At 38.2% G+C, this 27,600-nt stretch overlaps 1 protein-coding gene across 1 annotated transcript in view; it reads left to right on the forward strand.

Annotated features, from left to right (window-relative positions):
- The window catches only part of dnah6 (dynein, axonemal, heavy chain 6), a 313,200-nt gene that overhangs the window by 250,387 nt on the left and 35,213 nt on the right, over positions 1 to 27,600 (forward strand). The window contains exons 68-73 of the mRNA XM_060841711.1: positions 3,975 to 4,121; positions 4,972 to 5,110; positions 8,531 to 8,650; positions 10,969 to 11,090; positions 13,363 to 13,492; positions 19,932 to 20,059. Coding sequence (XP_060697694.1) covers positions 3,975 to 4,121; positions 4,972 to 5,110; positions 8,531 to 8,650; positions 10,969 to 11,090; positions 13,363 to 13,492; positions 19,932 to 20,059 — 786 coding nt within the window. The remainder of the gene's footprint in view (positions 1 to 3,974; positions 4,122 to 4,971; positions 5,111 to 8,530; positions 8,651 to 10,968; positions 11,091 to 13,362; positions 13,493 to 19,931; positions 20,060 to 27,600) is intronic.

The raw sequence follows: 27,600 nt of genomic DNA on the forward strand, positions 1-27,600 counted from the left end.
GCATTTGACACTGACTTAACAAAAGGATGTTTAAGTGAATGTCTTAAAGGAGTACTGATGGATAAATAGTCAAAGAGGTTATGGCTGTGGTCTTGGAGGAGATTTCTGCTCATCTAGTGATGAATGTCAGACAAGTAGTGTAGTAGTTTAGAGACAATGGAGGGGTCACAAGAGGTAACATTGAGTCCGTAGCATACCTGTGAATTGATGTTGCTGAAAGCTGTCATGGAGATGAGAAACAGGAGGATATGCCAGAGGTTACAGTGAGTGGGAACAGAAACTATTGAAGGCTGTTATCTGGCTGTGACTGGACAGATGAAAATCAAATCAATCCAGGGGAATCCCACTGAGCAGGATGAAATTAGAGTGTTCTTGGAGGAGGGTGCTGCAAATAGTTTGAGAAGGATGATACAGGATGTCACATCAAATGTGCTGAGCTGGTGCTATGATGGGGCCCGAACCTGATTGAGGGGGGACTCAAAACATGTACTTCTGGAGGATTGGCATAGAAATGACAACGTGTTTATTTACTATAGGAAGTTAAGGAAGGCTACAGATGAGGTCGCAATTTGGTAGAACAGAGGAGTGTAAGGTTGGCTTTTTTGAGAAAAACAATGATGATGGCTGAATTGAAGGGGATGAATGAAATAGAAGTGGAATTCTGAAGAGGGGATATACAGCCTTACAAAGCAGCATTGCAGGCCTGTTAACCAGGTAATAATACACAGAGACAGGTAGGGACAGATTGTGCAAATGTAAAAATCAACAGCAAACCAGCTAAAGTTGGAAAAAAATTTAAAAAGACAGAATAAATCCTTCTTTACTTCAGTGCATGTAACATTCACAGCAAATTACTGTAAAGAAAATAATCAGCAGTATATATGGAAGATAATGGGTGTGATTTTATAGCCATTACAGAAGCTATAAGATTACAAGGAGAGCAAACCAGGGCTATATGACTTTTTAAAAGGACAGGCAGGAAGGAAAGGGTGGTGGCATAACTTTTAAAGTATGAGATGGAATAATTACGATAGGAAGAAATGTTTTAGAATCAGATGAGGTGGAATCCGCGTGGCTGGATGTAAGAAATAACATGGGGGAAGAATACATTGCTGCCCCTAACTGTAGCTATATTACAGGAAAGAAAATAAATCAGGAAATAATGAGGGCATGTTTAAAAAAAGGCAGGTAGAATGAAAAAAATTAATTTGTCAAAGTAGCCATGAGGGAGAATTCATAAAATATATTTCAGATAGTTCCCAAGTATAATATGTTGTTGATCCATCCAAGAATCTCAGAAAAAAAGATCACCTAGGAATCTCATCACCATAACATAGTACAATTAGAATTCTCTTTGAGATGGAGGAACTTGTGTCAGAAACAAATTGCAAACTTTAAAGAATGATAAATATTAAGAATGAGGGCAGAGTTGCCTCGAGTCGACTGTGAGAGATGCTTTGCATGAGTAATGGCATTTGTGAAAACAGTTCATGACTTTTATGGGAAAGACCTATCCAGGTGAGAAAGAAGTTTCCAGGAAGGAAGTAAACTAACCACAAAAAATAAAGACAGTATCAAATCGAAAGAAAAAGGATTGGGAAACCTATAGAAATCAACACAAAAAGAGAAAATAAATCAATTTTTAAAAAGAGCAGAAGCAGCTTCTTTAAATATATAAAATGGATGAGAGAAATCAAAGTGAATGTATGTTTCTTAAAGAATGGAGCTGGGAAACAATAACAAGAAACCAGGAAATAGCAGACAAGTTAAGCAAATACTTTCCATCAGTTTTCGTAGTAGAAGATGCTAATATTATTCCAAACATACTAAATAATCAAGAACAGAGGAAATAAATACAAACACATCAGAAAAAATGTATTAGAGCATCTAATGAGGCTAAAGGCTGATAAGTCCCTTGGACCTCCTGGGTTGCATCCTAGAATTGTAAATGAAGCAGCTAAAGAGTAAGCATGGTAATAAACTTGCAAGGACCCTTAGATTCCAGGAGGCTCAGAGAATTGAAAAAAATGTCAATGTTGCAACCTTATTCAAACAGAGATGAGGAAAAAAAGAACAAGTAATTATAGGCCAATCAGCCTAATGTCTGTCATTGAGAATATATTAGAATTTATTATAAAGGACATATTAGCAGACCATTTAGAAAAACATTATACAATCAAACAGAATCAGCATGGCTTCTTGTAGGGAAAATTCATGCCTGGCAAATTTATTAGAATTCTTTGAAGAGGTAACAAGCAGGACCAATAAGGGGGAAACAGTAGATGTGATTATATTTAGATTTCCAAAAGGTGTTTGATAAGACACTGTTTAATTAGATAAGAGCTCTTGGTGTTGGAGGTAGTATATTAGCATGAATACAGGATTGTCTAACAAAAGAAAACAGAGTTGGAATATGAATGCATTTACAGGATGGCAATCTGTTAGTATGCTGCAGGGATCAGTGCTATGGCCACAATTATTTACAATATTTATTAATGACTTGTGTAAGGAAAGTGAATACACTATAGCTAATTTTGCAGGTGACACCAGAAAATCGATTGGAAGGAAAGTGGTGAGGGTAACACAGAGACTATAAAGATGAGACACAGATTAAGTGATTGGCAAAAAACTTGGCAGATGAAATGTATGGTTGGAAAGTTGGAGGGTGTGCACTTTGGGAGGAAGAATAGAGGAGGTAAATATTGCTTTAAGAAGAAAGACTGTAGAAAGCTGCAGCACAGAGGTATTTGGGGGTAATCATGGATAAATAATAAAATGTTAGCATCTAAGTTCAGTAGGCAAAGATAACTTTGGTCTTTATTTCAAAGGAAATGGAGTATAAACTAGGGAAATCTTCGCTGTGAATAGTTTTAGTTCTCGTATCTAAGGAAATATATAGGTTCTGGATGCAGTCCATAGAATGTTCACAGTACTGATCCCAGGAATAGAAAGGTTTTCTTGGGAATCGAGATCATTGAGTAGGTTGGGCCTGTACTCATTGGAGTTTAGAAGAATGAGAAACAATCATATTAAAACGAAAGGATAACTAATATGTTTGACAGATGCTGAGGAGGCTTTCCCCTTGAGATCAGAGGACATAATCTCAGAGTGAGGAATCATTCATTGAAGATAGATGTGGAGAAGTTTCTTCCGTTAGGATAGTGAATCCTTGGAATTTGGAGGGCTGTGGAGGCTGCTTTGTTCAGTATATTCTAAATTAAAAATCACACAACACCAGGTTAGAGTCCAACAGGTTTATTTAGAAGCACTAACTTTCAGAGTGGTGCTCCTTCATAATGTAGGTCATGGAGCAGGATCATAGGACACAGAATTTCTAGCAAAAAATCATATTGTCATACAACTGATGTGATATCTTGAACAAATGTAAATTGCTGTTAAGTCTTTCATCTTTTTGATGTGTTGCAGGTTTTGATTCATTAATATGTAAATCACAGAACTACTTTCATGACACATTCCTAAGATAACTTAAGGTTTTATAATAAAAAGGTGACATCTCAGCTCAGATAATGCATTAAAGATGTGAACTACCTGACGAAGGAGCAGCGCTCTGAAAGCTTGTATTTCCAAATAAACCTCCATATCAAGTATATTCAAGGCTGTGATGACAAATTTTTAACCAGCTCAGGAATCAAGGGTTATAGAGAAAAGGCAAATAAGTGGAGCTGAGGATATTCAGATCAACCACAGCCTCATTGAAGAGTGGAGCAGACTGAATGGCCGACTACTTCTGCTATGTGTTTTGGTCTTATGGACAGTACCTGAGAAGAGAGAACCATTATCAGTATAAGATAAAGCGACAACCTCAGCGAAGGATGCAACTCATAAGTTTAAAAATATTTAAAGTCATGCATATAAACAACTTTGTTGACAGCTTTTAAAGTGTATTTTGAGTGAGCATTAGTCATCTATATAGACTGAAACTAAAACGACTAACAGCTAATGTTCTCCCTCAGGTCACAAATGAACCTCCAAAAGGACTTCGTGCTAACATTCGACGAGCTTTCACGGAAATTACAGCCTCTTTCTTTGAGGAGCATACCTTGGGCAGGAAATGGAGAAAGCTAATCTTTGGCATTTGTTTCTTCCATGCTGTGATTCAGGTAAGATTTGTTAAATTAAGAAGCAGTTATTGTTTATTAGCTTGTTTCAATTTCATCTCAAGGTGAATTTCAGCATATTTCAAAATCAGGATATTGAAATAATTTAATATTAAATTTTTGCTGGAGAATAGGAAGTTGAAGGGTGACCTGACAGAAGTTTATAAAATTATGAGGGGCATAAATAAGGTGAATAGCAAAGATCTTTTCTCCAAGGGGGGGGGGGGCGGTTTCAAAACTAGGGGGCATTTATTTTAAGATAAGGAGGGGAAAGTGTAAAAAGGACATGGGGGGGGCAACTTTTTGACACAGAGAATAGTCAATGTGTAAAATAAACTGCAAAAGGAAGTGGTGAATGCAAGTACAGTTACAACATTTAAAAGACATTTGGTGAAAGTACATGGAGGGCTACGGGCCATATGTAGGCCGGTTGGACTAGTTTAGTTTGGGATGGTCAGTATCTTCGAGTTGGATCAAAGAGTCTCTTTCCATACTGTATGACTCTTTGCTACAGGTCGTTCTGCTATAATATGCATTTCGTTAACATGAATTCGCTATAACACGATTGACGAACTGGGGACACCGTTTCTAAAGCGTACAGTTTTCAAGCATGTATTGGGTTATAATGTGATTCCAACCCCATTAGTTTAAGTGGTGCTGCTATTACACAATTTTCTTTTAACATAGCATTGCACAAGAACAGCACTACCACATTGTAGCAGAACTGAGTGAATGACACTTAGATGTTTGTTTATTGACATGACCTGGTTTAATAGTTGGGTATAAAATGCATTGATACTCTGTTAAGTTGTCTGTCTTGGGCATTAAATGATATTGTAGTGTATTGCTTCAGGAAAGGAAGAAGTTTGGTCCACTGGGCTGGAATATCTGTTACGAGTTTAGTGATAGTGATCGAGAATGTGCTCTTCTCAATTTGAACCTCTATTGTCAAGGAGGAATTGTCCCATGGGATGCGCTGGTGTACATTACAGGTAAGCACTTGTTCTTTACTATTGCTAGGCATATTTTATCCTGAAATTAGCATTGCATAAAAATGAAATGTATTTGACCATATATATAGAGTTATCAGTCATGTTTTACAGAAAAAATATAAAATGAAAATGCTAGAAAATAGGAAGCAGGTCAGATAGCATCCATGAAATATAAACAGTGATCAGAAAGCTCTGATTGTGGATCATCAAACTGAAATGTCAATTCTGTTTCTATCTCCTGACCTACTGAGTGTCTTCTGTCATTTTCTGTTTCTATTCAAGTTTTCCAGAATTTCAGTCACAACCATGACATCCCAAAATAAGTGGCAAATTGCCCAGGTATGTCCTGGCCACAAATAAAACAGGACAAATGCAATTCATCCAATTACTGCTACCCAGTTCATTTACTCTTAGTCACAAACAAATTGATGAAAATTGTTATGAAAAGTTCATAAGTGGCACACTCTGACACACTATAAGTGCTGAGCTTAGAGTCTGCCAGGATGTCTGGGCTCCAGACCTGATTATAGCCTTCTTGGAAACCTGGATAAATGTGTTGAATTCCTGAGGACATGTGAACATAACCACCTTTGACATCAAAGCATCTTTGACTGAATTTGAGATCTAGGAAACTAGCAAAAATTAATTTAATGGGAATTGATTGATTGGAGCCCCATCTGGCAAAGATAAAGGCAGTGATGGATATTGGAGGCCATTTTTGTCAGCCCCAATGTTGTATGAGTTCCTCAGGATGATGTCATCTGCTCAGTCATTCTCTGCTGCTTCTTCAATGACATTACCTCCTTACCACTAAACACTCAATCTGTATCCTGTGTTCTATCTTGTTGATGTATGAGATCTGATCTAAAATAGTGGTGTTGTCAGTAAACTTATAAATTGTTACTTTCAATTCATCAGTTGCTGTTAATTTCTCCTGTCGATATTCATCCTTTCACATTGTAAATTTTGCGTTTAGGTGACGTTTGACAAAAATAATAAGGTCCACTCAACATAATATAAAATAATGCACACTGACTATCAGGCTTTTCCGTCTTCCTTTTCGTTAAAAAAAAACTTGGAAACATTTCTAGGTATTTAAACTAGGTGTTGTTTTAAAACATAAAGAACCTTTCAAATACATTTAAATGTTGTCAGATGCATTAGATGATAAGAACCTCAGAAGTTGGAGTAGAGTAGACTATTCGGTTTTTCAAGCCTGTTCTGCTATTCACTAAGATCATGGCTGCTCCGACTGTGGCCTTGACTTCACTTTTATACACCCATCCACCATAATTCTCAGTTCCTATGCAATTCAAATCTGCCTTCCTCAATTTTCAATGTATTCATTCAAACAGCCACTGCTGCTGTGGGGGTGAGAAATTCCTCCTCAACTTTATCTGAAATTAGAGACTCCTTATTTTGAAACTTTATTTCCTAGTTTTATATTCTCCCATCAGATGCAACATTCTATGCTATCAAGTCCCTTCAAGTCAAACCAAATCAGCCTCACTATCACTGGATTCGTAACACAGTGAAATTAAAATATTCCATAACTTTCAAATTTGCTGAGTTAGGCTTTATGAATAACAGATCTCGGACACCAAGTTTATAACTTAAATATAAATTTAACTTTTTATTATGAATGTCAATGATTTCTTATGACAAGGATCCTTTTCTCAGAATGTTTACCGAGTCAATACTGGAGAATAACTAGAAAGAGCAAAATGTAAAAACAAATTCCCAATCTGACAGTTCTGAAGCAAAACTGCCTCCTACTCAAAAACCCAATTAATACGAGTTCAGTCTGCTGTTTTTTTTCCCTTTTCCAACGTTCTCTGTGATTGGCTGTCCAATACCAATCCTCCCTTGATTCACCAATTAAACGTCAACTAACTGCCAGTCCCTAATTATAACAACTGCTCACTATCAAATCATCCACAGGATTCTTAGAGCAGTAATGAACCTACGTTACCTTTTCAGGCCAGTTCTCAACAACAAACAGCCATCTTTTGTATTCATTTTATTCTAAAGCAAGCTGCTATTCAAAGTTTAAAGTTCAATCCTGAATTGCACCTCTCAGTTCAAAATCAAAAACGGGAAAAATAAAAGAAAAATTATCATGGCCTCAACACATTCAAAAAATTTTATATTTCAAATAAAATCAATTATTTGTTTTCAAAAATCCAACGAATACAGGAACAACCTGCTCAAATTTAAACCCATCATCTTAGGAATACATTTCTTAAACGTTTTCTGAACTTCTTCAAATGCAGGATGTGTTCTTTCAGGAGACCAAAACAGCACACCACATTCATGACATAATCTCACTAACATCTTGTCCAGTTGTACTAAGACCTTCTTGATTTAATGCTCCATTTGTCATGCAGTTAAGGCATACACTTTATTAACTCCCTAATTATTTTCTACACATGTATGCTAATTTTAGTGATTTGTGCACACCGGGGGCAGCTAGATCCTTGTATGCCAGCATTCTGCAGTCTTTCCATTTAAACAATATTCTACTTTTCTATTCTTCTCACCAGGTGGACAACCTCCATTATTTCCCACATTATACTTCATTTATTACATTTTTGACAACTCAATATATGTAACATTTTTCGCTCAAAACCATAGGGGCCTGTAAAGTCAGAAAATATTCCACTTGCTGGTAAGATTGAGAACTAAAAGTCCCAGATATATGGTAATTAACAATAGAAATAATAATGACTTGGGAAAAATATTTTTGTTCAACAAATACTTCGGAACTGGAATGGTTTGCCTAGTAGATTGTATGATGCAAATTCAATTGAGGAATGCCAAAAGGGTAATGTGCAAGGTTACAAGAATAGGCAGGCATATGGGACTGGGTGAACTGCTCCAGAAGAAGGTTCTCACAGACGTGATGGGCCTAATGTAAACATTCTTTGATTAAATGATGTACATCCCTTTTCTGACTGTGTCCTCCTTACAACTGGCTTTCCTCCTGATCCTTATATATTCATCAAATTGGATGGTAATGTTGTCAGTCACTTCATTTATTCATACAGATTCTAAATAATTGAAGCTCCAGCATTGATCTTGGTGTACTAGATCCTCTTTGATAGCTTGAAAAAAAATCAATTTATTCCAACTCTGCTTATTGTTAGTTAGTGAATCCAAATCCATGTTAATATAGTATCCTTAATACTAAGAGTTCTTATCTTGTATAGTAACCCTGTATATGGCATGCTATTTACATGCCTATTGGCAATCCAACTGCAACACATCTACTGGTTTCCATTTTTCTGATCTGCTTGTTACATTCTCAAAGAATTCTAATAAATCTAGAATGTATATCAATGGAAGATGGCAGACGACCATTTTATTTTGTTTATCTGATTGGCCATTATAACACTTATTTACTTTAATTACATTGAATAGGTGAGATCACTTATGGAGGTCGAGTCACAGATGCATGGGACCAACGATGTCTCCGCACTATCTTAAAACGATTCTTCTCACCTACCATTCTGGAAGATGGATATAAGTATTCAGGATCAGGCAAGTGAAGTTTCTAAGACCTAATGATGCAGCTTCTTCATCTTTAGCAATTTGCAAAGATTCTTGTTAATTTTTTTTTAAGCATCTGCTTATTTAGCCTTTTTAAAAAAATCATTGACTAATATGTTATTGGTATCTTAATCAGAGGTCCAACATATTATTTTGATACTGTAAACATAATTTAAAATGTTGGGATCTCATCTTAAATTTTTTTCTGGACGTTATTAGCATGTTGGGAATTTTTAAAATTAATTCTTGGCATATGAACATTACCGACATCACCAAATCAACCTCACTATCACTGGATACACAATGCAGTAAAAACTAAGCATTCAATGACCTTCAAAATTACTCAACTGTTACTAACTAGATTTTACAAATTATAGATCTAGGACACCAAGCTTATATCATAGACAAAAAAATTATTATTAAGAATGTAACTTTAGTAGAGCACAAATAAACAACTAGGTGACCTAATTAATATCTACAATCTAAGCAAAGTTAAATTCTCGACTTTAACTCACAGTTCCAAACCAAAATTTAAAAGAAAGAAAAATAATGATGGTCTCAACACTTGTTGATGCACGTATTCCTAAATGGCTGCTGTTCTTGTTCTTCTAAATGATGGAGATCGTAGGTTTAGAAGGTGTTGGTGTAGGACTCTTGGGGACTTTCAAGAGAAAGTAACCATGAGTGCTAAAATATTGCATGATATTTTACATAATGGTATTAATAAATTGTGTAATTGAGAAGCATGTTCTCTGAATATTGTATAATTTAGCTGAAATGCAGTTTGCCCTGCGGTATCAATGTTAAGCTGAAATCAGGCATAACACCCATTATTTACATACATAAGCACCAGTCCTGACACCATATTGGATTGAGTATCACCAACATAATCTATAAATGCACAGGCTCAGAAATGGGTCTCTTACTCTAAAGTATGAGCAGTGCAATCCAGTTCTATCCTGATGTGACTGACAGACCTTATACTGAAAACATTTAATTTCCTTTGTAAGATTTGCAAGGAAGTCCAGTTCCAGGGACAAATGGAAAGTGGGAAGAAGTCCAACCCAATATTGTATTAAGTGATTTTCTCACAAGCAGCCATACTTTGTAAACCTGATTCGAGTTGGAAACTGGCTGAAATGAAGATCAAGATTGAAATGCAGAAATTTTGCTGGAATGAGGTTGGGAAAGGGATTTATTGGACAATTAACACTCTTTGCATTATTGATAGGAAAGAGAAAGGATTACAGGGTCCTGCTATTAAGGTCTATGAAGCCCATTAAAGACTCCTCAAAGTAAGGTCTAACCTATACCCATTTCCTCTTTTCCTCTGACGTGTTTACCCAACTCATTACACTCAATGAGATTTCATCCTGACACTGCCAAATCACCACACCCATCCCACCTCCAGCATATCCTCCCACTCCAGCTTCAAAAAAACCACTGCCGTGAACTTGATGCAATCCCATCAGTCGCCAGTCTTCCCTTCGGACCAGAGAATTACTGATTGCTTCATGGACCAGTAGCTGTCAGAGGTGTAACCTCATTCTCAGGTTTGGGATGGAAACCTTCCTCTGAACTGATCAACACCTCAACAGTATTAAATGGCAGCAGGATGACACCCCTGGGCAGTATCAGTGTCACCATCAATTTTTTCTGTTAATATGGTTGGAACTCCAATACTACGTAAAGTCTTGGCCAGTCTAAGAGTACAACCTGTCAACCAAAGCTTTCCATTCAGACAATTGCTTATACAGCAATTCAAACTGATTTTGTCTCAAGTTTTTAGCTACTTTCAAATCTAAGCGTGATTATTCTTAACATTTAGAACACCAAATCTTCATCTACACAAATTTCTTCAGTTGCAGCCACTCTGACCGACAGAATACTACCATTTCAATGTTTATGTGCACATAGTACCATGTTTATACAGCATGCATGTTCCTACTCGGACTTACTATCTGCCATCTTAACAATTGCTCACAGAGAAGAGGAAACTATTTGCTTCTAAATTTTAACCCCAAATGCTGCGTAAGACACAGATTTGAAATGAACCTTTCCAGAGATACTGCTGACTAAGGATTTCCAGCATTTTCCAGTTTTAAAAGAAACTTCCAGTATCTACAGTATTTTGTGTTAGAATCTTTTCTCAATGTGCAAAATGTCTTATTTCATACCATTTATAAATTAAGAATGTTGTTTGATTATTGAAGAAATGCTAAATGTTTCACCATCAATTATTTACTTCTCCTTAACAATGAGATTGATAGTTGTATTGTAATACAATTGTTCAATGTTCTGCATATCAGGAACTTACTATAGCCCTGAAGCAGACAGCTTGTTGGCGTACAGAGAATATATTGAAAGCCTTCCCTTGATTGATGACCCGGAAATATTTGGGATGCATGAAAACGCTAATTTGGCTTTCCAGGTTTGTATTCAGTGTGTTGTGCTAATGAGATGATCTTACTAATGGTTTATAATAAAAATAAACTTAGCTTATTTAAAATCATAATAGAACTGTATTCTTCAAAGCAGCATAATTCTAACAAGTCACAAGACAATTATTTTAGTGACAATTATATGTTGTCACTTTGGTGGTGATAGAACCTGATCGATGAAGTCCCTCAGCAACTTTCTTTTCATTGTTTAAGCGTTGCACACCATAGTGCAACTTTATTCAGTGAACACATGCTTCAGTCAAAGTGAAATATATCAGAGAACACATTTGTATGAGGACTAATAGATATGATGTATAAAGTCAAATCTGTAAGTAAATCATGATTCTGAAGAATGATAACCAATATCTTAGATTGGCATAGGAACTTGTAAATAATCAATAGAATATGATTAACCAGCAATAAGAATGATAATTTCATAAAGGGCAGTATTGCCAATTAGTTCAGCTTAAAGGGCAAATTTCAGCGTAAAAAATCCAATTTCTTCTTAGTAACTTTATTTTTTTTCCCAATCATTTGTAGTTAAAGGATGAAAATTATGCTCAGTATAGTAAGCATAGTTTGGAATTGAAAAAACTATTAAGGAATTTGTGAACCTACGGAATGCCTTCTGTAGGATTTTTCTGATCTCCGTTATGTGCAATGCAGACATATTTGATACTTCAGTAGAAAATAGAAACCCAATGAAATTCCACTGACCTCATCTACCTTCCAGTGCCTTACATGACATCACAGTCTTACATCTTCAGATCCTGCTACTGTCACCATCTTAGATTGATTTGGCTGAGCTATGTTTCCAGGTGATCACCATATTATGTTGTTGTCGTCATCCACCTGTATAATTTGAGATATCTTGAGTAGATTCACTGCCATCAATCCTCCTTGTTGGCATGAGTCTAACTAATTTGAACCGTGCAGAGATGGATGCCCACATGACATCATAAGTAGAAGAATGACACAATCTTGATGTACAGAGAAAGGTTTCTCATATAATGCTTAATAACTCATTACATTACACCAGAGCAACATCATGGTCTGTTGTGAAATATAAAGCTCAATTTACATGCAAGTTCACACCATTACTAAACATTTTCAAATAACATTGGTAAGCACAGATTTCTACCAGCTTGGTCTCTGCTTAGCACCTCCCAGGAGCAATCCTTTATAACCTAATATGCAGAGCCTATCTTATGATGTCAGTTAACCCTTTCAGGTACTAACTGTCTTACAGAACACAGAGGAAATTCATGGGCTGTTGCCAGGAAAGGAGAATTTTAGCTGGGTGGCAAAATGTGGTGGCTGGGCTTATTCTCTTTTGATGCAGATGTAAGTGAGGTGCATGCAATTGAGGTGTTTCAGAGTGGACTGATGTACAAGGACACCTAGGTCTTGCACTTCCACGTTTCCCAATCTATCCCCATGTAGATAAAAATCTCCCCTTTTTTTGCTACTACATTATATTTGACCTACTGTGTATTTGTTTTCTCAAGAAAAGACTTAGGAGCCAACAATGTTGCAGTGTAAATTTAGTAATATGGTATGAGCAATGGGAGAACCTTCTCTTACGCAAAACATGGAAAAACTGTTCACAAAAATAAAAAGGTTCAATCAATTTGACTGAAGTTTCAAAAGAATTTGCGAAGTTGCTTAGTAGGGAATGATCTTAAGTAGTCAACAAATTGCTAACTTAGATGTATAAATTTAGCAGTTGTATTAAAAGTACAAGAGGAGAGGACAAAGTTAAAAATCTCATAACCCCAGGTTATACTCCAGCAGGTTTATTTGGAAGCACCAGCTTTCGGAGTACTGCTCCTTCATCAGATCAACTACCTAATCAAGAGCAGTGTTAAAAAAGTCATTTCAGCCAATGGCTAATTAAAATGAATCACTGCAGTTACGTATTGAAACTGACCCAAATATATATAAGTCAATAAGAAATTAATCAATTGTAAAGTAGCTAAATTAAGAAGAATAAGGCAAAGAAGATTACATTTGAATAGATAGTGGGATAAGAAGTTAAATAATTTCCGTTTCTCATTAATTTTCTCATCTTGTAGTTTTGAGTATTTCACACTGACTGCCTTCAAATTTTATTGATGATACAATAAATCACATTTTAACCTGCATGAGATTAACATGGTAATTATTAGTATCATATCAAACTCTTTTCTGAAAATTAAACTCTTTTCTGAATGTAAATGTTCTGAAGTTATGTGTAATGTATCTGTTCATTACTTATTACAGCGGAATGAAACTAATAACATGATAATGACAGTTCTTGAAGTACAGCCCAACATTATGGCACGTGGGACCGGCAAAAGTAGTGACGAAGTTGTTCACGAATTAGCAGATTCCATTCTCTCAAAGCTTCCAGGTAAATGCTTAAATATTTACTCATAAACTGATGTATTTATTAGTAGAGCTTGTGTTTTAGAAATAACATCATGAATTTGCATGCATATGCTCTTCAAAAATACCTATGATCAAATCTGCTATGTTCCTTCAGAATAAAATAAATGTTATTGCAAAGTATTACTTGCATTTGTGAAAGGAAATAATTTCCTCTTTAATCCAACAAAGTTTGAAGAAATGCTGTATAGTAAATTATTTTAAATAAAAATCTTGCTGAGTCAATTACAAAACAGTGTTCAATGGTAAAAAGGGATTTTTACATTTATTTTGTGTTCTTTTTAGTTTTCAACCCATTTCACTAACTTGCTCCTACCTATCTCTATAATATCCTCTGGTTCTTCATCTCTGGCCTTTTGACCAATTGTGATTGATTTTTTTTTTAATGCCTTCAACTGTTCAGGCACAAAGCTAGGGAAATTCCTCCTTAAACATCTCGCTGTGTGTCTCTCTCTCTCTCATATACACACACTCTCTCTCTTTCTCTCCTTGAAGTGCATTCTTTAAACCTACAACTTTTGCCAAAAGAATTGGTAACAATCTACCATGATTGTTCTGTGATATCCCCTAATATTTTTGCCAAACCTTGCCAGATTTGTCTGCCTCACATTTAAGATTAACAATTGATGTATTGTCAAGAGAAGTCCAAATTTCCACCACCCTCGTCATACATGCACATTATATCTGCTTTCTCACATTCAATATTGGCCATTATTCCAAATAAACGATCCGACAACTCTTTAAACAGTGATTCAAGCAGTACCGCCCCCCAATAGTGTTTCCATCACATCAACATGCCACAATTCAGCTGCAGTGAGATGCCAGCAGGCATCTGAAAATTTTACAGTTAGTGAAGTGCACATTTCGTGTTATGGGGTGGGTTGGATGAAATCGGAGATACTATTTAACAGAGCATGTCAGTGAATTACTGGTTCCCATAAGAGCGAATCTAACCATCACCACCTACCTAACCATCAATGGCATCACAGTTACTGACGATGAAATAGTGTAAATGAGTGACAGTGAGCTGAACAGCCAGTTCTACATCACAAATCACTTTGGCTCCTTCTATTTCTAGCTTACATGCCTACTTTCAAGAACAATGTCCAAAAAAATCACTTTCTGCAATGTATACTGATGAGACTCAACTCTATCTCACCAAGGATTTTCTGTCTCTCACTTGTTTGACTGCTTCATTGGCATTAGCTGCTGAATGTGTAGAACTAAATATGCAAAGATCAGAGCATCCCTGTAACATAGACATGCTGATGAAGCATGTTATCATGCATTCAAACATCAAAGTCTTTCTTTTTGATCTTCGTTCCTTAGCCACTGATTCCATCCCTCTCCCTGGTGAATGAGGCTCGGTGGTGTTTTTGAAGCTGAATGAACTTCTGAAGGTGGAGTGGATAGATGTGTAGGAAGATGGACAGGAAGATCAGCTCAACAATGGGGTGCCGAGTTGGAAGGTTGAATCTGAAATGAGTTGGGGAGGGAGGGGAGATCTGCTCCACCCTCCCCATTGACGTATCACAATCACCTCCCACCTGCATCCGCCTATCACCATCCTACCTACCTTCCCCCAGCCCCACCCCCATCCCCTATTTATCTCTCAGCTCCCTTCCCCTTCCACATTCCTGATGAAGGGCCCACGCCCAAATCGTTGACCCTCCTGCTCCTCAGATGCTGCCTGACTCGCTGTGCTTTTTCCAGCGCCACACTTTTCAACTCTGATCTCTAGCATCTATACAGCCTTCACTTTCTCCTAGCTGGACCTGATTCCCAAGTTTCCCACCATCATTCCCATTGTGTGAAATGTTCATGAGCCTAAAATATCGGAATGATTATGCTTTGCCTACTCGATATAGCGTTAGTAAACATTTCAGACTGCCTTCTATTTTTATGAATCAGCACCCATTTTGATAGTAGCTGTGCTGCTCAGAAGAGAGTTAAAATCACACACCACCCAGGTTATAGTCCAACAGGTTTATTGGGAGTACTTGCTTTCAGAGTGCAGTGCTCCAAAAACTAGTGCTTCCAAATAAACTGTTGGATTATAGCCTGGTGTTGGATGGTTTTTAGCTTTGGCAAAAGTGAGGACTGCAGATGCTGGAGATCAGAGTCTAGATTAGAGTGGTGCTGGAAAAGCACAGCAGGTCAGGCAGCATCCAAGGAACAGGAAAATTGACGTTTCGAGCAAAACCCCTTCATCAGGATTCTTGATGAAAGGGTTTTGCCCAAAATGTTGATTTTCCTGATTTTTATCTTTGCCCACTCCAGTCCAACACCAGCATCTCCACATCTTAGGACAGACACAAAGCATGAGGGAAACTCTGTTTGAAGAGTCGCATATTCCTAGAATTTCTTGTTTGACAGGCTTTGAAATGTAAAGGAATGTGAATTTTGTTTCAATAGTTTAAAACAAGCTTATTGTAAATTGGATATATTTTAACTTCAATGGTTGATTATAGGGCTCTGTCCTGCAAATAGAAGTTGGCTGTTACATTAACCACAATGGTCTGAATGTTGACCTGCATTGGAGTACTTTTATCCAATTGTGAAACAGTCATAATACATTTAAAACCATAGAAAGGTCTGGGGTATTATTTTGTATGCAACTTAAATTTCTAGCAGTCATTAGCTTTGGAAGTGAAGTGACTTTGAAAATGGCAAGTCTATTGGATTATATAAAGTTTTTTTTAAATAAATCATTTAAAAGACATCCTGAGGGCGACCCAGCATAGGTGAACAGTGACAAAGGATACATTGGGAAGGATGTAAAGGAAGCAAGAGGATAAAGAGGAGCAACAAGGAATCAGAGGCATATACTTGGGCATGTGACTATTTGGGTAATGGATGGCAGAGAGATACAATGCTTAGCACTGTTGCCTCACAGCTCCAGGGACCAAGTTCGATTCCAGCCTTGGGTGACTGCCTGCGTGGAGTTTGTATGTTCTCCCTGTGGCTGTGTGGGTTTCAGCTGGATGCTCTGGTTATGTCCCTTTGACCATCATGCTGTGCTTTCTGCCACTCAAACAACTCTGGATTCAATTAGCTGAATTTCCTTGGTTCCCATGTGCTCTTACCTTTGCTGTCAGTATCCCATGCAGGACTTTATCAAAAGCCTTACTGGAGTCTAAGTAGATTGCAGTTGATGTGTTGCCCAGGTCTATATACCTTGTTACCTCTGAAAAATTCAATCAAGTTGGTTAGACATGATGTAATGAGACATAACAAAGCCAAGCTGACCAGTTCTTGTTTAATCCCTTTCTCTCCAAATGCCGATTCATTCTGTCCCTCAGAATTGCTTCCAGAGATTTTGTACACTGAGGTTACACTGATTGGCCTGTGATTTCCTGGTTCATCCCTTAATTCCTTCCTTAACAACAGTACCACATTGACTGTCCTCCAGTTGTTTGGCAACTCTCCTGTGACCAGAGAAGAACTGAACATTATTGGCATGCACCCCTTGCTATTTCCTCCCTTGCCTCACTCTATAGACTGGTTAAGTTTCATCTGGACCTAGAGATTTATCTACTGTTAAGCCTGTCAGACCTGTCAGAACTTCCTCTCTGTCTATGCTATTTCTTTTGGTATATAATGGTCCTTCTCCCTGATTCCTATGCATTGTCTCTCTCAATAATGAACACCAACAGAATGTATTTGTTTAGAAACTTACTGACATCCTCTAACTCCATATGGTCTTTAATGATTTCCTTAGTTATCCATTATCTTTAATGCACTTGTAAAATTACCTTGAATTTTCTTTTACTTTTTCTTCCATTATTTGTTCATGTTCCCTTTTTTGTTTCCCTAATATCACTTTTAAGTTTCTCTTTGCACATTCTGTAATTCTGTCTAACTTTTGCCATTTTGTGATCTTGGTTTCTGCCATAAGTCTTCTCTTTTATCCTGATCCAATCCTGAATATCCCTTGATATCCAAGGTTCACAGCATTTCTTGGTTCCACCATTTGCATGTATTGAAACATATTGATCCTGTACTCTGTTTCCTTCTTGAATCAGTCCCACTGCTCTGTCACAGAGTATCTGCTCCTAGTCCACTCTGGCCAAATCATACCTGACCTTACTAAACTCAGCTTTCCCCAGTTTACAAATTTGACTTCAGGTCTATCCTTACCCTTTTCCATAACCATCATGAAACCAATGGAGCTATTATCACTCTACAAAATGCTCTCCCATTGACACTTCAACCACTTGCCTAGCTTCATTACCTAAAATCAAGTCTACCCCCTCTGTTATGCAACCTTCTGCATATGGGTTGAAAATCTCTCCTGGATGCATTTTAAGAGTTCTGCTTCCCCTTTATCTTTCACCCTGTGACTAACCCAGTTAATGTTGAGGATGTTGAAATCCCCTACTATAGCTACTCTATTAATTTTACACTTCTCTCAAATTTACTTACGTATCTGTTCTACTATTTCTCTCGGATGTTTTGCAAGCCTATAATACACTTAGAGCAATGTAATTGATTTTTTTTATGTTTTTAAATTCTGTCCATACTGCTACATTTGAGCAGCCTTCTAAAATGTTATCCTTCCTTACTTCTGTAATCGTTCCCTGATCAATATTGTGATACCCTTGATCTTTTACCTCCTGCCCTGTCTCACCTGAAGACCCTTTATTCAGGAATAGTGAGATGTCAAACCTGCCCTTCTCTCAACCGTGTGTCAGTAACACAAATTATGTAACTCTGTGCATTAATTTGTGCCCTCAACTCAGAGTGTTCATCAGACTCCTTGCCAAACTCCGTTGTATCTTGACTGATTTATAATTTCTATGCCTTTTTGACTTCCTCGCTACCACTTCTAATTTTGGCTGTTCACCTGTCCCTACTGAAACATTTCTCTGGATCCCACCTCTCTGTCAAGTTAGTTTAATCCTCTCGAACAGTACTAACAAATGGGCCTACATAGATGTTGGTCCCATTCTAGTTCAGGTGCAACATATTCCCATTATACATGGCCCACTGCTCCCTAAAACAGTCCCAATGTCCCAGAAATCCAAAACTCTCACTCTGTACCATGTCTTCAGTCAAGCAATCATCTGGACTAAACTTGTATTTCTATACCTACTAACATGTGGCAGCAAAAGTGGTACAGAGATTATTTCCTTCTGTGGTCCTGTTCTTTATCTATTACCTAGCTCCCTAAATTTTGCCAACTGTCAGGCACTATATAATAAGTCCATTTGTGACAGCTTCGTCTGCTCAGAGTGGTCTATTTGCCTGCTTTCATTCAAGTTAGACTTAGATCATTTGGGTTTGGACTTGGGAATTCATGTTAAATCTCCTCTCCACCTGTACCTGAATCCATCCATCCTTGAGGTTAAGTTTCTAAGTTCAAAAAATGTGTAGTCATGAAGGTAAGGGTACCAAATGGGCAGGGGTGGGTGCAAAGCAGGAAAGAGGACAGAGCTATTTGCCTCTGTCAAGTAGAACGAACAAGCTTTGAAAAGCAATCACAATTTTGATAAAAGGTAATCTACCTGAAACTTAAGTTCTATCTACAAATATTCATAGTTTGTGAGCAAATTACTTTATATAACACTTAAGCTGAAGAGTAGATTTGTGATTTATTTTAAAATATTTGTTTGGAAGATATAGGTGACATTGGCTGGACTGACATTTATTGTGCACTCTTACAAGTCCTTGAGAAGGTGATGAACTGCCTTCCTGAATAACTGTCATGTATGAACATCGAAAGTGCTATTAGGGAACGAGTTCCAGGACTTTGACACAGTGACTGTCAAGAAAAAAACAATTTACTTCCAAGTCAGGATGACTTCAGTCGCAAAATGTGCTCCTGGAAAAAAGGTTAAAGAGTCCAGAGTTTCATGAAGACTGTCATGAAGGCATTGGGGATACAAAGTTGGAATAAACAGTATACTGTTTGGGAGAGCACCTTACTCAAATGCATAAAATGTTAAATATGAGAGAATGATGTCATAGCATTTGAATCCTGATATTTCAAGCCTCAATGCCTCACTTCCATCAATCGGATTGTTGGAGGTGGAATGTGGTACATTTTGAAAAATGACTCCAGTGTTGCGGCTGTATCTCTGACCTTTTGAGTAAGGCTTTGCTGTGGAAGTAATGGCATCATTAAATCATACATCAAGCATTCCCCTAATACAGTTAGGGACAGAAAGGGGATCATTTTAATCTTCATCACCTCCTTGCTAACCTAGTGGAGCAGATTGCCCGCCCTTTAACAAACTTCTCAATCTTTATTTCACAGAAGTCAATTGAATGAAAATGAGGCCACTCTGATAATGGGCAGTCCACTTGCTCTGTCAAATTACTGCCTGGCCAGCAAAGTGCAAAACTGCTCCTGAGGTCCACAGAAAATGCTCCCTCATTGTTTTTTTCAAATATTATTTCAGAAAAGCTTGACCTTGAAGTTGCAATCGAATCCCTATTTGTCAGAGATAAAAAAGGACGCTTAAATTCATTAACCACTGTTCTTGGTCAAGAAGTTGATCGTTTTAATGGTCTCCTGGTCGTCTTAAAGGTAAATAACCGATCTGTAAATGATTATTCAAACATACTACTCTTACATTCTTAATGAGAAAAAACTTTGAATGCATGAAAGCCTGTTCTTGTATTTAGTTGAAGGCAGCATTAATTTCAACATAAAGAGAAATTTCTGGAAAATCTCAGCAGGTCTGGCAATTCAAGTGCTGAAGAAGGGTCAGTGGACCTGAAATGTTAACTCAGATTTTTCTCCACAGATGCAGCCAGACCTACTGAGATTTTTCAGCAATTTCTGTTTTTGTTACAGATTTCCATCGTCCACAGTTCTTTCATTTTAAAATTAATTTCAACATGTTATGCTGTCTTATCTTGAGTTCATTATGTCTTGGTTAATTTTGCACACTTATACACTTGTTCAAAATAGGTTGAGTCATGAGAATGAAAGGCCTCGATCTACTGCTGCGCATCCATATAATCTGACACACATATACGTTTCCAGGCATTTGCATTGCAGTCTTTCACAAAATTTCATATTTTTAGTCTTCAGTCTATTTACTTGATAGCATTACAAATGTGTACACTTTCATGACAAAGCTGTGAACTACAAAACAATGTTCAAGGCTGTAATTAAATGTAACCCACTTTATGGTAATGATTGATTCTGCATAAAATTATCTAGTAACAGTTGCAGCAACCTATAATATTGCATCATGTGATCCATATGTCTCTGATTGTCTTTTCGAGATCCTTGCAGGGGAGGGGGAGCAGCTCCAAGTCTTGGTCCACATAGGCACCAATGACATAAGTCGGAAGAGAGATGGGGATTTAAGGCAGAAATTCAAGGAGCTAGGGTGGAAGCTTAGAGCGAGGACAAACAGAGTTATTATCTCTGGTTTGTTACCTGTGCCATGTGTTGGCAAGGTGAGGAATAGACAGAGAGGGGAGTTAAACACGTGGCTACAGGGTTGGTGCAGGAGGGAGGGTTTTGGATTCTTGAATAATTGGGGCTCTTTCTAAGGTAGATAGGACCCCTACAAACAGGATGGTTCCCACTTGAACCAGTGGGGTACCAAGATCCTGGTGGGGGGACGTTTGTTACTGCTCTTCAGGCGGGTTTAGACTAATTCAGCATCCTATCAGGGGATGGGAACCTAAATTGTAGTTTGAGTATAGAGGAGGCTGAGAGAGTAGGAAGGTCTGAAATAAGTTTTCAGGGCCACAAGGGCACCGGCAAACAAGAAATTGATTTGAGGTATGTCTGTTTCAATTTCAGGAGCATCTAGAATAAGGTGGATGAACTTGCAGCATAGATTGGTACCGGGATTTCAATGTTGTGTCCATTTAGGAGACATGGATAGAGCAGGGACAGGAATGGTTGTTTCAGGTTCTGAGGTTTAGATGTTCAGTAAGAACAGGGAAAGTGGTAAAAGAGGTGGGGGGTCTGGCATTCATCGAGGACAGTACTATGGCTGCAGAAAGGACGCCTGACGACTCGTCAGCTGAGCTAGAATGGGTTGAGGTGAGAAACAGGAAAAGAGGGGTCTTCTTGTTGGAAGTTTTCTCTAGGCCTCTGAATAGTTCCAGAAATGTAGAGGAAAGGATTGCAAAGGTGATTATCTACAGGAGCAAGAGTGACAGGGTAGTTGTTATAGGGGATTTCAACTTCCCAAATATTGACTGGGAATACTATAGTTCAATACTTTAAATAGATCAATTTTTATCCATTGTGTGCAGGAGGGTTTTCTGACACAGGCCAACAAGGGGCAAGACCACATTAGACCAAGTGTTAGATTTGGAGGTAGGTGAGCACTTTGGTAATAGTGACCACAATTCAGTTATGTTTAGCGATGGAATGGGATAGCTATACACCGGAGGGCAAGAGCTACAGCTGGGGAAAGGCAATTATGATGCAATTAGAGTAGATTGAGGGTGCATAGAATGGGGAAGGAAACTGCAGATCATGGGCACAATAGAAATGTGGAGTTTATTCAAGGAACAGGTACTGTGTGTCCTTGATAAGTATGTACCTATCAGACAGGGAGGAAGTGAGGAGCCGTGGTTTACTATGGAAGTTGAATCTCTTGTCAAGAGGAAGAAGAAAGCGTATGTTAGGATGAGATGTGAAGGCTCAGTTAGGGCGATTGAGAGTTACAAGGTATGTTGAAAGACATCGAGAGTGTGGTGCTAGAAAAGCACAGCAGGTCAGGCAGCATCTGAGGAGCAGAAGAATCGACGTTTAGGGCAGAAGCCCTTCATCAGGAAGCTAGGAAAGACCAAAAGAGAGAGCTAAGATGAGCGAAGAGGGGACATGAGAAGTTGTTGGTAGATAGGATCAGGGAAAACCCTAAGGCTTTCTATATGCATATAAGAAACAAAAGAATGACTAGAGTAGGACTAGGGCGAATCAAAAACAATAGTGGGAAGTTGTGAGTGGCGTTAGAGGAGATAGGGGAAGGTCTAAATGAATATTCACACTGGAAAAAGACAATGTTGTTGAGGAGAATACTGAGAAGCAGGCTACTTGACTGGGTTGGATTGAGGTTCACAAGGAAGAGATGTTAGAAATTCTGGAAAGTGTGAAAATAGATAAATCTTTTGGGCCAGATGGGAGTTTTCCTAGGTTTTTCTGGGAAGCCAGGGAGGAGATTGCCGAGTCTTTGGCTTTGATCTTAATGTCGTTGTTGTCTACAGGAATAGTAACAGAAGACTAGAGGATTGCAAATATTGTTCCCTTGTTCAAGAAAGGGAGTAGAGACAACCATGTTAATTATAGACCAGTGAACCTTCCTTCAGTTGTGGGTAAAGTGTTGGAAAAGATTATAAGAGATAGAATTATAATCATCTAGAAAGAAATAAGTTGATTAGTGATAATCAATTCGATTTCGTGAAGGATAGATTGTGTTTCACAAACCTTATTGAGTTCTTTGAAAAGGTGACCAAACAGGTGGATGAGGGTAAAATGGTTGATGTGGTCTATATGGATTTCAGTAAGGCATTTGATAAGGTCTCCCATGGTAGGCTACTACACAAAATATGGAGGCATGTGATTGAGGGCGATTTAGCGGTTTAGATCAGAAATTGGCTAGCTGAAAGAAGACAGAGGGTGGTGGTTGATGGAAAATGTTCATCCTGGAGTTCAGTTACTAGTGCTGTACTGCAAGGATCTTTTTTTTTAGGTCCACTGCTGTTTGTCATTTTTATAAATGACCTGGATGAGGGTATAGAAGGATGGGTCAGTAAACTTGTGGATGACACTAAGGTCAGTACAGTTGTGGATAGTGCCAAAGGATTTTGTAGGTTACAGGGAGACATAGATAAGCTCCAGGGCTGGGCTGAGAGGTGGCAAATAGAGTTTAATGTGGAAAAGTATGAGGTGATTCACTTTGGAAGGAATAACAAGAATGCAAAATACTTGCTGATTGGTAAGATTCTTGGTAGGGTAGATGAGCAGAGAGATTTTGGTGTCCATGTACATAGATTCCTGAAAGTTGCCACCCAGGTCGATAGGGCTATTAAGAAGGCATACGGTGTGTTAACTTTTATTGGTCGAGGGATCGAGTTTCAGAATCATGATGTCATGCTGCAGTTGTACATAATTCTGATGCGGCCTCAATTGGAGTTCTGGTCACTGCATTATAAGAAGGATGTAGAAGCTTTGGAAAGGGTTCAGAGGAGATTTACTAGGATGTTGTCTGGTATGCAGGGAAGGTCTTATGAGAAAAGGTTGAAGGACTTTGTTTGACAACAAGTTCATTTTTGGTCTGACTGTTCAACTCTACCTCAGGATCATATGATTAATCATGTTAACGGAGTCCAGAAGAAAGTGTTGAAATATTGGAAACATATTACAATGGGCACCATTTTCTTCTCCCCAAAACTGCACAGGATGTTGTTAGCAACAGGTCTACACCAAGGCAACAAGTACTGATTGCCAATTTTACGGTGGCCATTTTCAATATTGCGTAGCATTGCAGGAGATGCGCTTGGCTTGTTGAACATAAACACACAAGCAAATTGGGAAATTTTAATATCATAGAACCTCAAGCCTAAAAATGAAGAGCAAAAAATGGAAACCCTCTGGAAATGTAGTTACTTTTGTTTATACCAGCGCAAGTTGAGGAGGTGGGTCAGGTGAGCAACATGTTCACTTGAAGCAGGTCAGTAAAATTACACCTGAATAATGACACCTACCACGTCCATGCCTGCAGCCATATTATGTGGATTTTCAAAACTATTAAAATCTGCTCATTGCTCAGTTTGGAGTCCACCAGCTCCTGACCTCATTTACAGCGTTGGTCTAAATTTGGAGAAACAAGCTGAATTCTAAAGGTGAAGTGAGCGTGACTGCCCTTGACGTCAGAACAGCATTTGACATTAAGGAGCACTCTCAAAACTAGAGTTAATGGGAATCAAACATTTTTTGGAGTCATACCTGGCACAAAAGAAAATCATTGTGGTTGTTGTAAGTTAGTCATCTCAATCCCAGGGCATTTCTGCAGTAGTTTCTCAGTAGTGTGCTCGGTCCAACTACCTTCACCTTCTAGAAAGCCCTCCTGCCATCATATGGTCAACTGTAAGAATGTTTTCTGATGATTTCACAAGGTTCGGTACCATTTTTGACACCAGGTACTGAAGCACTACATATCTGTATGCAGCAAGACCAAGATGATATTCAGGCTTAAGCTGATAAATAGCAAGTAACATTCATGTCACACAACTGTCACTCAACTGTCATTACCTCCAGCAAAACTGAATCTAACTATCACCTCTTGACATTCAATTTAAAGAGCATTGCTACATCCCACTATCTACATCCCAGAGGTTACTATTGACCAGAATGAAATGGACTTACCATATTAAGAACAGTGGTTTCAAGAACAAGCCAGAGGCTTGGAATCCTGTGATGAATAGCTTACCTCCTGATCCTTAGTGCCAGTGCTCCCTCTGCAAGGGTCAAATCTGGATGGGTGCAGGTCCATTAATAGAATCATAGAATCGTAGAGATGCACAGCACGAAAACAGACCCTTCGGTCCAACCCGTCCATGCTGATCAGATATCCCAACCCAATCTAGTCCCATCTGCCAACACCCGACCCATATCTCTCCAAACCCTTCCTATTCATATACCCATCCAAATGCCTTTTAAATGTTGCAATTGTACCACCTCCACCACTTCCTCTGGCAGCTCATTCCATACACGTACCACCCTCTGTGAAAAAGTTGCCCTTAGGTCTCTTTTATATCTTTCCCCTCTCACCCTAAACCTATGCCCTCTAGTTCTGGACTCCACGATCCCAGGTAAAAGACTTTGCCTATTTACCCTATCCATGCCTCTCATAATTTTGTAAACCTCTGTAAGGTAATCCTTCAGCCTCTCCCAGCCTGTTCAGCCTCTCCCTGTAGCTCAGATCCTCCAACCCTGGCAGCATCCTTGTAAATTTTTCCTGAACCCTTTCAAGTTTCACAACATCTTTCCGATAGGAAGGAGACCAGAACTGCATGGAATATTCTAACAGTGGCCTAACCAATGTCCTGTACAGCCGCAACATGACCTCCCAACTCCTGTACTCAATACTTTGACCAATAAAAGGAAAGCATATCAAATGCCTTCTTTACTATCCTATCTACCTATAACTCCACTTTCAAGGAGCTATGAACCTGCACTCCAAGGTCTCTTTGTTCAGCAACACTTCTTAGGACCTTACCATTAAGTGTATAAGTACTGCTAAGATTTGCTTTCCCAAAATGCAGCACCTCACATTTATCTGAATTAAACTCAATATTCAAGGACCTCAATCTCATCCAGGACAAAGCAGCCTGTGGCCCTGTTCCCCACTTTCAACATTTTATGCCTTCATTATGTATAGTAGTAGCAACGTGACCATCTGCAAGATTCACTGCAGTAATTCACTGAGGCTTCACCGACAGCAACTTCTAACCTGACTGTGATCACGTATGGAGTCAAATATTATGAGGGGACATAACTTTAAATTAAGGGGTGGTAGGTATAGGACAGATGTTAGGGGTAGATTCTTTACTCAGCGAGTCGTGAGTTCATGGAATGCCCTGCCAGTAATAGTGGTGGACTCTCCCTCTTTATGGGCATTTAAACGGGCATTGGATAGGCATATGGAGGAAAGTGGGCTAGTGTAGGTTAGGTGGGCTTGGATTGGCGCAACATCGAGGGCTGAAGAGCCTGTACTGCGCTGTATTTTTCTATGTTCTATGTTCTATGACTTGAGGCTGTTTTCGTTAGAAGAAAGTTGAGAGGTGACTTAACTGAGACATATAAGACAATCAGAGGGTTAGGTGGAGTGGACAGTGAGAGCCTTTTTCCTTTGATGGAGATGGATAGCACAAGGAGGCATAGCTTCAATTTGAGGGTTGATTGATATAGGACAGATGTCAAAGGTAGTTTCTTTACTCAGAGTAGTGGGGGCATGGAACTCACTGCCTGCAACAGTTGTAGAGTCGCCAACTTTACGGGCATTTGTATGGTCATTGGAAAGGCATATGGACGAGAATGGAATAGTGTCGGTGAGATGGGCTTCAGATTGGTTTCACAGGGTGGCACAATATTGAGGGTTGAAGGGCCTGTACTGTGCTGTAATATTCTATGTTCTATATGTGATTCAAACGTGGATTTAGTTTTGCACGTATCCTGTGAAAACTATAGAACAACCAGTAGCATCTTATTCCTATAGAAAATGAATCCATAATTATAAATGCAGAATTTTTATGCATCACAAAACACAATGTTGATTTCGAAATCTAATTGTGGAATTTCACCTATGTCTGAAGGCTAACCTAAAATATCTATGTTCTTTCACGAGCTCCACTTTGATAACTTGTGTAAATGCAATTATGTCCAATATTGCTACTTGCTAGCCTTTTGCTGCTTATTACCAAGAGCAAGGGAAGGATATATCAATAAGTGAGCCACCATGCAGTTGGAAAGAAAATCAGAGAAGGGTTTCTTTCCCCTCCTCTCTCACCAAGTTAGAAGAAGTGTTAAATTTAAAATAATCAGAAGAGCAATTAAAGTATAGTTTATGTTTGGTCTGAAGCAATCATTGTGTTACTATGAAAGAATAACCTTCCAAAATGACTTTAATTTACTTGCTCACATAATCTTTAAAAACTAACATTTTTAGATTCAGTATTTGCGAGAGGGATGATCTACCAATCAATTTTGATTGATTTCAAGTTAAAAATTCTGAGAGTAAATTCTAAAGTCTGTAATAATAGTGTAGAATAGTGTGAAAAATATCCCTCAAACCTAGCATACTAGAATATCAATATTTCATGCCACTAAATGAAATCACACTTTGCAGGATGTTGTTTCTGGTTATTTGGAAATAATGCAAAAAATTTACAATATGTTTATAAAACATGGATTCATAGAAAAACCTTTTTATAAGGATAAACTGAAGATTAAAGATTTTTAATGGATTTTGTAAGTGTTTCATTTTAGAATGCAAAGTTCAAGTTTAGTTTAAAAACACATTGTTTTGTGTACTACCTCATAGCAGCAATGTAATCCACATCACCTGGGAAGAAAGGAATGTTAACAACTGG

The sequence above is a fragment of the Hemiscyllium ocellatum genome, chromosome 2 (assembly GCF_020745735.1).
Source record: "Hemiscyllium ocellatum isolate sHemOce1 chromosome 2, sHemOce1.pat.X.cur, whole genome shotgun sequence".
Lineage (NCBI taxonomy): Eukaryota > Metazoa > Chordata > Chondrichthyes > Orectolobiformes > Hemiscylliidae > Hemiscyllium > Hemiscyllium ocellatum.